Source organism: Diaphorina citri, unplaced genomic scaffold (assembly GCF_000475195.1).
Source record: "Diaphorina citri unplaced genomic scaffold, Diaci psyllid genome assembly version 1.1 scaffold173, whole genome shotgun sequence".
Classification (NCBI taxonomy): domain Eukaryota; kingdom Metazoa; phylum Arthropoda; class Insecta; order Hemiptera; family Psyllidae; genus Diaphorina; species Diaphorina citri.
Genome location: NW_007377610.1, coordinates 154,159 through 165,527, shown reverse-complemented (window position 1 = coordinate 165,527; position 11,369 = coordinate 154,159). Strand labels below are relative to the sequence as shown.

At 37.9% G+C, this 11,369-nt stretch overlaps 1 protein-coding gene across 1 annotated transcript; it reads left to right on the top strand.

The window, feature by feature from the left end:
- The first annotated feature begins 203 nt into the window (after positions 1-203).
- LOC103505429 (prothoracicostatic peptides) lies at positions 204-11,106 on the top strand. The gene is made up of 5 exons (XM_026820768.1): positions 204-245; positions 2,553-2,879; positions 3,431-3,560; positions 9,464-9,565; positions 10,006-11,106. The coding sequence occupies exons 1-5, from the start codon at positions 204-206 to the stop codon at positions 10,056-10,058; spliced, it is 654 nt and encodes a 217-aa protein (XP_026676569.1). The 3' UTR covers positions 10,059-11,106.
- The last annotated feature ends 263 nt before the right edge of the window (positions 11,107-11,369 follow it).

The following is an 11,369-nucleotide window of genomic DNA, read 5'->3' as shown; positions in this document are numbered from 1 at the left end:
TTCCTGATTGGATTGGAAACTGAATTTTTGGGCGTTGATTCTATTTCTCTCAATATCGGACAGAGTGCTAAACTTAGGGCTATCTTGAGGAAATGCTACCGTAGGTACACTTTTTCCCTGAAGAAACATGCTTACCTGCATCTTGGAAATGTATGTATGTTCTATACTACACAGAGTACTAAACTTGAGGCAATCTCGGAGAAATGATTCCATTGAAGAAACATGCTTACCTGCATCTTGGAAATGTATGTATGTTCTATACTACACAGAGTACTAAACTTGAGGCAATCTCGGAGAAATGCTGATGTCCAGAATTTCACAAAATGCTAGCACACTATGACTATTTCATAACCTGGAGATGCGTTACTTGACGTACACCGTGTTGCATTAATAGAACGCACCGCTACTATAATTACAACTTTACAAGAAGATGAATTTGAGGTGAACTTTTCAATGTTAATTACATTACTCTTGGTTCGCCGCCTTCTCTGCCTCTCTCTCTCTCCCTCTCCCTCTCTCTTTCTTTCACTCTTTTCCCTCTCCCTCTTTCCTTCCCTCTTCCTCCCTCCTTGCCTCTCTCTCTCCCTCTCCCTCTCTCTCTCTCTCTCTCTCTCTCTCTCCCTCTCTCTCTCTCTCTCTCTCTCTTTCTTTCCCTCTTTTCCCTCTCCCTCTTTCCTTCCCTCTTCCTCCCTCCTTTCTCTCTCTCCCTCTTTTCTTTCTTTTTCCTCCTTCCTTTCTCTCTCCCTGTTTCCTAACCTTTACTCCCTCCTTTCTCTCTCTCCCTCTTTTCTTTCCTTTTCCTCCTTCCTTTCTCTCTCCCTGTTTCCTAACCTTTACTCCCTCCCTTCTCTATCTCTCCTTTTTTTCCATATTTTCCACACTCGTTGCATCCTTTTCTTATTCCCTTTCCCTCTTTCCTTCCTCCCTCTCTCCTCTCTTTCGCTTTCTCCCTTCATCATTCTTCCATCCTTTGGAAGAATGTTTTATCAATTTTTCGGGATCCACGTGGCCTTCCAAATCCTATTTGAATAAAGTATACATAATTGTATACAAATACATATATGTAGGAAATATAAGTAGGTAATAATTATGTATAAAATTTATTGATTCAAAGGTTCAGGACGACACAAAAGTTTAACCAATGATTAGCAAATCTATGGATTTTGCGTTAACATTTCTTACGAGTATTTTGTCATCAGCGATTAAGCGTTATTGTGATTCGTTAACACTCTCTTTTTTTTTTCTTTTTTTCCTATGGATTTTGCGTTAACATTTCTTACGAGTATTTTGTCATCAGCGATTAAGCGTTATTGTGATTCGTTAACACTTTCTTTAGCGAGGGTACCTTGCTACCATGTGCATAGTTATAGGGGCAAACAGCCCTAAAAGATGGGATAAACTTCTACGAATCTCATAAACATAATAAATTATATGTAGACTCTGTATTACAGGGCAGCCAGCTATTCCAGCTGCCCTACGTTCCAGATTCCATAAGGACGTTCTTTTTCTATTTGTCCTCTTGCGCAACGAAAGGGTTGGGGAAAATATCACACACACACACACACACACAAATTTCCCACTTTTACCCATTTTTCTCTCCTCTGCAACATTACCTATGCCTTATGTACGTAGGTCCTTTTTCCCTGCGCTTTTGCTGACTTCCTAGTCTCCTAGACTATGTTATGTAGTATGTGGCTTTAAATTTATAGCGGTTTAATTTTATAGTTTACACCTACCCATCCTACTCCTTTTTTTTCTCATAAAATTTCTTTTTTTTAGTTGCTGAAACGACCATTTTAAAACGGCTTAAAACGGGTGGAAGAACTCTATATAATGTTGGGTTATTCAACTGATTTAGGGTGTTGGAATGCCATATTAAAGTGTCAAGCTTCGTGATATATTATATAAGCTGTTCACACATAGTCGACGCCGTCGATCGACTCAATCGATGTTGACTGGAACCGTACATACTGCCTTGACAACATAAATGCACCTCGACGATCGATCGACGGTTTCGACTATGTGTAGACAAAGCTTTACATTTCCGGAAGTCGATTGCGCTTCCGACACCCCAAGTTTTTCCCCCAGAATGACCAAGGGTGATTAAAGAGCGCGCTAGCTCTCCGCTCCACCAAGGCAAACCAGTTTGACAGCGCTATTTCTATTCTATCTCAAAAAATTTTTTTTTTTTTTTTTTTTTTTTTTTTTTTTTTTTTTTTTGCTGAAACGACCATTTTAAAACGGCTTAAAACGGGTGGTAGAACTCTATATATTTTTGGGTTATTCAACTGATTTAGGGTGTTGGAATGCCATATTAAAGTGTCAAGCTTCGTGATATATTAAGCTGTTCACACATAGTCGACGCCGTCGATCGACTCAATCGATGTTGACTGGAACCGTACATACTGACTTGACAACATAAATGCACCTCGACGATCGATCGACGGTTTCGACTATGTGTAGACAAAGCTTTACATTTCCGGAAGTCGATTGGGCTTCCGACACCCTAGGTTTTCCCCCAGAATGACCAAGGGTGATTAAGAGCGCGGTAGCTCTCCGCTCCGCCAAGGCAAACCAGTTTGACAGCGCTATTTCTATTCTATCGTGTCTGTGATTCTCAGAGTCCGGCCGTTCTCCAGTTAGAAGATGAAGACTTGGACAAACGCGGTTGGAATCAGCTCCAATCCTCTGGTTGGGGGAAGAGGGGCTGGAATCAGTTGCAGTCATCGGGTTGGGGGAAGCGGGGCTGGCAGGATCTGCACTCGAACGGGTGGGGAAAGCGGGGCTGGAATCAACTGAGAGGCTCCGGATGGGGCAAGAGAGGATGGGATAACCTGCATAACAGCGGATGGGGCAAGCGCGCCTGGAGTCAACTTCAGGTGAGATCTTGTTTCATTAAGAAAGGGGAGGTTCACCGGCTTCGGAGAGGATACTAGGGATAGGAGAACTTTTAAAGGCTCCTAGGGCCAAGCGAACCCCTTGATTCATATATATTTATCCTTAAGATTATTGATTATACCTTGTTAGAATTGAATGGCTAAGAGGCAGAGCGGACCAAGTCCAAAAAGATAAAATCCGCCCCAGGCGGGAATCGAACCCGCGGCCTAGCGCTTACAAGGCAGACGCACTACCAACTAAGCTAACTAGGCTGGCCGTTAACACTCTCAATCATGTACATATTTATCATTTAAACCGTCAAATATGTTTATAGAGAAGACCTTGTTTATACTGATAGGATAAAGGAACTTTTCAGCCCTATTCTTTTCTATTCTATTCAAGGTCTATGTATACTATTCACATATTTATCATTTAAACCGTCAAATATGTTTATAGAGAAGACCTTGTTTATACTGATAGGATAAAGGAACTTTTCAGCCCTATTCTATTCTATTCAAGGTCTATGTATACTATTATATTCTCTTGAATACAGGGTGGTTGGGGCAAGAGAGATCTCCGAACGATACCGGATGCCGTCATGGATGAAGAGGCAAACTCCATGGATTATATTCCCGAAGATGTTCTCAGCGAGGAAGAGAAGAGGGCGTGGAACACCCTGAAAGGTAAGTTGCTTTTTTTAAAGAGGTTTGATAGAGGGAACTGTAAGTACTGTGACTGCTTATTTTGGTACTGGCTCTAAAGGTGTGTCCACCCACACATAGGTCGATTGACTATTTTTTATACGTAGCTAATCACCTAGCTACTCATTTTATTATTAGGTACTCGTACCTACATCATGATATGTAGGTACCTAACTAGCTAACTACCTAATAATTATTTGAGTTCATTTTTTCTAAACGATAACCTTAGGTCGATTGACTATTTTTTATACGTAGCTAATCACCTAGCTACTCATTTTATTATTAGGTACTCGTACCTACATCATGATATGTAGCTACCTAACTAGCTAACTACCTAATAATTATTTGAGTTCATTTTTTCTAAACGATAACCCAGCAACTTCAAAAAAACAGATGTGGCGTTCTGGCATTAATAAAATAATATCGTTTTTTCACTTTCCTTCCTTTTTATTAAATTTTCGAGCAATAATTGCTATAAAATTGAATATCACCATGGAGCACGGGAGCTATTGTGAGTTTTCCATTCTTTAAGTGCAAAATATACGAGAGGCAGCCTTTTCCACGCTTTTATAAAGGCCATTAAAAGCCATTACGGCGATATTATTTTAACAGCGGCCTTCCCACTTTCCACATTCCTAGGAAAACCTTTAGTTTATACTGTTTAGAAAGGAAATCTTTTATAAGATTTCTCACATTCCCGTACTCATAACAGAACGGGACCATGGAAAAAAATGGGGTGCACTCATAGAGTTAGGTTAGGTACAACATAATTTTCGTTCTCAAATTAATCTCCTTTTGTGTGGTAATCGAGTAAGTGACCATTCTGCAAAATGATGCCAATAAGGTTCCATTGCTTTTAGTAAGTACTTACTTTCCGTGTCCAGCTATACTTGATTTCCCAAATGAATTGCTTGCAGCTATTGCACGTTCTTTTGCTGTGTGGGGTGTGTGCCTACCTGAGATTTTTTTTAAGAGGTTTGACAGAGGGAATTGTAAATTGTAACTGCTATGGTCTTATCGTCCCGAAATCGAAGAGAGAAGGAAGACAGGATAGGAGAAAGCCAGCCGTTCCGATAACGAACACTATCCCATCAGGATAAAATCCGCCCCGGGCGGGAATCGAACCCGCGGCCTAGCGCTTACAAGGCAGACGCACTACCAACTAAGCTAACTAGGCTGGCTGACCCTTGAGATTAAGTCGGTCCATATTTTTGTATGTCCGGCTCTTAACTTTTTGTTATCAATTTGTGTATGCAATGTCCTGGTCTTTAATCTTACAAGGATGTATTGGCTTTCACGGTCAAATACCTTGCTGTGTATGAGGCCTCTAACTTTTTGCTGTACGCAGGTGCTCTACCTAATGATCGTATCTACGCTACGTTATATGTGCTCTGGTCTATCGTTTTTCAGTTTAATTTCTACTTTAGTTACTATTCTCTAATTTAATAGGTATGAACAGATGAGTTCGTCCCTTACGCATTCGCTTATTTGCAATATACGACACTCATGCTATATATATAAAATGCTCAGAACTGCTTGTTTTCATTGAAGACGGTTTGATTCTCTCACTCATGCTTTGTGGAACCTCTTACTAAATTAGAATTAAAACTACAGCTGCCGTGTATGATGCATTATCTACGTATATCGTGAGAGCTACCTTATCTCCTACTCTTCGATATTACTAAGTAGTTACTGACTTTCGCATATTCAGTTGTATAGTTGGTTAGTGTATGGTGAGGGGTGACTATACAGCCTCGAGAGTTTGTTTTTGGTCTTCCAAACACGACTTGCAGGCGAGGAGTTAAAATTGATTACAATACTGAATGTTTCTCATCCAACTCAGCAGGTCTCCTCTTTTATCGAGACTTGATTATTCGGTTTCTAGTAGTCAGGAAACTTCCCAGAATTTTTTGACTTATAATCATAAGTGTTATGTCTTCTACCCTACGCATCAAGTTTTTACTATTTTTAGCAATAAATCCAGACTCCAACTTTTGCGTCAGCACATACTACTATTCTAGCCTAGTGTGCACATACACATATACTGAAACACAATACCTAAATATTCAATATTCAATAGTTTAGCTTGGATGGTAGCGCCGTCTACCTTGTAAGCGCCAGGGTCGCGGGTTCGATTCTAGCCCGGGCAGATTTTATCATAAACAGATAAGGTTCGTTCTGGGACGGCTGGCTTTTTATAATCCTCTTCGCATTGTACACAAAAAAGCAACTTTCCTAATAAATCAATAAAGGAAATTTCACTTGTCCACCTCCACTTTCAGGACTTTCAATTTGGAAAGATGATTTTTTTTCTCAAACAAAAGTTTCATTTTTTTTTTTTTTTTTTTTTATTTTTATTTAAAAAAAAAAAACGACGCTCTTCCGATCTAAATCTACTTATTGGATACCCAGATGTGGCAGATAGGATGGTAGAATATAAATAGCATGAATAATCCAGGAAATGTCTTTCCGCAGTTTCCGTCATACCAGCTGCTTTTATGGACAAAGTTTTCTGCTTAAAATACGAACTTAAATTTATAAAATATTGAATTTAATTTAATATTTTTTTGGTTTTATACATATCTAGATACATATTCATAGCAATTTTCCATGGGCCATGGGCTCTGATCCAAACTATTTTTTGTTTCTAAGGAGAATAAGATTCTGTAGATTACTTCTGATAGAATAGAATATACCTTGTTTATCCTGCTGGGACAGGACTGAAAAGTCCCTTTTCCCCCGCAGTCTAACCAAGGTCTTATATATTTGATACATTATGGGGGGTACATTTCACAAAATATACACCCTGATTAATTAAAAAAAAGCTATCTGCTTTCTACATATTTCAATGACATGCCTATCTTTTTAAAGCACACCTAACAAGCTTACCAGGCTTTTGTGTGCCTAAATTTTCTACATACGTAGGTATATACTATTCGATGGCGTCTGACACAAAAATGTAGGTATCTAGTATCTGGCCATCTATATTTACAGATATATATAAGAATCCCTATAGAAAAAAAAAATCGTTTCCAAACAAGATCACTTCCCAAAAAAAAGGAACACATCTGAACACAAATAGAAAACAATCAGCAGGCCGATGGCGTCTGACACAAAAATGTAGGTATCTAGTATCTGGCCATCTATATTTACAGATATATATAAGAATCCCTATAGAAAAAAAAATCGTTTCCAAACAAGATCACTTCCCAAAAAAAAAGAACACATCTGAACACAAATAGAAAACAATCAGCAGGTACCCAAAAGTGGCAGTGAAAACTTTTCAAGGCCGTTTCAAAATAAATCGAATTTAAGGAAAGAAGGTAGGAGTAGGAGTGAATTTGAGGGACAAGGATAGGAGGGAAGGGGAGTGATTAAAAAAGGCTCACTCTCCCGTAACAAAAGCTGAATTGAAAAAGTGACGTGTTTCAAAACTTGGAACAAAATGTCTGAAACATACAAACACACAAGTCCTGTTACACACCACACACACACACACGCACACAAGTCCTATTCTACACACATTGGATGACTGCGGTTTTTCACTTCGAAAACTGTATTCAACATAGTGTCTTGCAAGTTTGGATGCAATAAGGGGCTTTTTAGGAGAATGAGCAATGAGCACATAAGTCCAACATCCAAATCATCAACAACATCCAAATCATCATTCCTAAAGGAACTTTAGCTGATCCCTAAAGGGGATTTAGGTAAAAACTAGGTGAAGTGCTCAATACTCTATCAAAATGTCTAAGGTACCCTTCTAAGGTATAAAGGCCATTAAAAGCCATTACGGCGATATTATTTTAACAGCGGCCTTCCCACTTTCCACATTCCTAGGAAAACCTTTAGTTTATACTGTTTAGAAAGGAAATCTTTTATAAGATTTCTCACATTCCCGTACTCATAACAGAACGGGACCATGGAAAAAAATGGGGTGCACTCATAGAGTTAGGTTAGGTACAACATAATTTTCGTTCTCAAATTAATCTCCTTTTGTGTGGTAATCGAGTAAGTGACCATTCTGCAAAATGATGCCAATAAGGTTCATTGCTTTTAGTAAGTACTTACTTTCCGTGTCCAGCTATACTTGATTTCCCAAATGAATTGCTTGCAGCTATTGCACGTTCTTTTGCTGTGTGGGGTGTGTGCCTACCTGAGATTTTTTTTAAGAGGTTTGACAGAGGGAATTGTAAATTGTAACTGCTATGGTCTTATCGTCCCGAAATCGAAGAGAGAAGGAAGACAGGATAGGAGAAAGCCAGCCGTTCCGATAACGAACACTATCCCATCAGGATAAAATCCGCCCCGGGCGGGAATCGAACTCGCAGCCTAGCGCTTACAAGGCAGACGCACTACCAACAGAACTAAGCTAACTAGGCTGGCCTACCTGAGATTAATCGGTCCATAATTTTGTATGTCCGCCTCTTAACTTTTTGTGTATGCAATGTGCTTAACAAAAATGATATATTCCCTTCCACGGTCCATAATTTTGTGTATCCGCCTACTAACTTTTTGTGTATGCAATGTGCGCCTACCTGAGATTAATCGGTCCATAATTTTGTATGTCCGCCTCTTAACTTTTTGTGTATGCAATGTGCTTAACAAAAATGATATATTTCCATTTCCCCGGTTAATTTCTCTTCCACGGTCCATAATTTTGTGTATCCGCCTACTAACTTTTTGTGTATGCAATGTGCTCTACATCTACAAGAATGATGAAATTATCTACGTATATTTCCTGAGTTCTTTTTCAGTTTAATCTCTCCAACTTCTGTAATATTTTAGGTAGAAATGAGTTCGCATCCTTATTGTACTATACCTATATACTTTTTCAGTTTAATCTCTCCAACTTCTGTAATATTTTAGGTAGAAATGAGTTCGCATCCTTATTGTACTATACCTATATAAAAAAAAGCTCAGAACTCTTGTTTTTGAAGAAGCTTTGTAGCTTTGAAATTTTAAATAGAATTAAAAAGTTGATTGTTTGATGCTCGTATGTGTGAGAGCTACCTTCCTACTCTTCCTAGGTACTTTGATATTCAGTTTGTGTAGGAGGTGAGGGTGTTAAGCAGTTTTTGTCTTCCAAAACACTAGCAGGAAAAATGTTTCTTCAACTCATCAAGTTTTTATGAAATAGGTACAATACAGAACTTCCAAACTTTTATATCAAGAATCACGACTTCACCAGCCTAGTTGTGCACATACAATATTGTATACTGAAACACAATAAATAAATATTCAATATTCAATAGTTAGCTTGGATGGTAGCGCGTCTACCTTGTAAGCGCTAGGTCGCGGGTTCGATTCTAGCCCGGGGCAGATTTTATACCAATACAGAACTTCCAAACTTTTATATCAAGAATCACGACTTCACCAGCCTAGTTGTGCACATACAATATTGTATACTGAAACACAATACCTAAATAAATATTCAATAGTTAGCTTGGATGGTAGCGCGTCTACCTTGTAAGCGCCAGGTCGCGGGTTCGATTCTAGCCCGGGGCAGATTTTATACTCCTTCTCTCTTCGATTTCGGGACGATAAGACCATAGCAGTTACAGTTCCCTCTGTCAAACCTCTTTAAAAAAAAATAAAAAAAAAAAACAACAACTTTTGGTCGACTGAATTCAATAATATTTTGCCCAACTATCCATAAAAAATTAAAATGAAAAAATAACAACCTTGTGATGATGCTATGATACGAAACTAATTTCAATTTGTTTTTTAATTGCCCCTGGAGATACCGAAGAGAACTAAGGTTTTTACGGGGGTTTTACTCTCCATTCGACGACAAGCGACCCACCTCATATTAACCTCACCTAGTAGGGGCCGAGGCCGGTAAAAGACAGCAAATCATATCAATTGTGGACATTTTCTGTTCCCAGGATCTTGGGGTAAACGAGACCCAGCCTGGCATAATCTGAAAGGACTCTGGGGAAAGCGGGCAGCCATCAGTGAATTCTCTTCACCCTATGTGTACAGCAGAGGTAAGTGAAGATCTTGGGTTCGATTCCTAGAGTTGACACAAATGTGAAGTAGATAGGTATACTCCGATTTTAATTGCCCGTCAGATAAATAATAGTAATGGACTTTTGGAAGGTAACCACTAGGCGAGGTTAACGCCGGAGGTGTTCTTTACCACCTAACCCTTAGAGCTCTATTATTATTTTTAACAACCAGTTCCTATTGTACGAGTACCTATCTCCTGTAGTTCCCAGTCTTAAATGCCAGCCACTCACTATAAGGTAGACCTGACAGGTACACCTGATGAGGTCTACCTGATACCTCATGAGCACACACACACACTATCAGGTAGACCTGATGAGCACACATACTATCAGATAGACCCTACAGACAGACCTGATCAGGTCTACCTGATAGTGAGTTGCTGGCCTTTAGTTAACAATCGGTTCCTGTTGTGTTTCAGGTCTGTCTGGCGGATTCTTTCAGCCCGACGATAACCTTTTACGACTGGAATAAAATAATGAATAATTTAAATTTAGTTTTATAAACAAACCAAAGAGAATGATTATAGGGATGTTGAGTATTTTTATAAATATTTATTTATTAAACAATATAATAATTACCGTTAATCATAAATTTACCTGTTGGATTTTGATTGATATTCCCCGTCAAAATCTGCCTGCATGAGAAATAAAATAAATTTATTACAATAGGTTAGGTACCTACCTATTTATATCTTAATTACCTATTAATATAGGATTTTAATAACCTTATCCCAATCTGCATGATAAAAGTCTGGTCCGTGAGAATAATGATGAATAAAATTATTATAGAATATTAAATTTATTCCACCTGCTACTAATAAGTTTAATCTAATAGGCTTTGAAATCAGCAAATCAGCAGGGCATTAGATAAAGTATTCAATGGGGTATGATTTTGGTCAATAATGTAATTAAAAATTAAATCTATACTTATACGTATCTCGAACTAGGAAACCCCTTGCCATCTAACTAAGCCACCCATTGAAAAAAGATTAATTTGCCAGTGGTTTTTGGTTAATATGGAATGAAAAATAAAATGGTATTTAAACTGTTTGAAGAAAAATCCTAGGAACTCACACATGTCATTTAATTTTTTCAATTTCTTTTTTTAGAGAGGAAGAAAATAATAAAATATTGTTAAAAGAAAGAAAAATATAGGTCCTTGTCATGTTTATTCATTAAAATATTTTCTGCTCTCTCTATACGCGCTGGCAATAAAGTTTGAAACACAGGTGTTGTTACGTACTCTGTGCTACTGGCAGAAAAGATTTTTTTTCCAAAGAAAACGTACTTACCTAATTTATGACTAAAAAACCGAGAAGAAGTGCTTCAAATTTTCAAATAAATAAAGTTTCGGAGTAACTATTTTTTTCTGAGACGAAAACCCCCTGCTACTCCTTTATACATGATTGGTATGGCGCGGTCTAGGGCATGCGAGTGCCATATGCCTAAATAATTTCATAATTTAGAAATTGATTAAATTCCCTAGCTATACTATTACGTACGTAGGTATTGAAACCTGCTTGATACCCCTATCCAAACAATTAATTAATAATCCCTCACATAATGTTGGTATATTTAATTATTTTACATTTAGGAATTTAAAATTATATTTTTGCTTGTAATACATACCCACCTCAAAGTATAAAACATATTCAATAAGCCCATAGTATTTTCATTTATATTTTGGAATGCTAAGAGTATTACCTATTTGTACCTACATTTGTAATCAGTACAAAGTACATTTCTCTATTGGTTTTATTATCATAGTAATCCCGTATTGGTA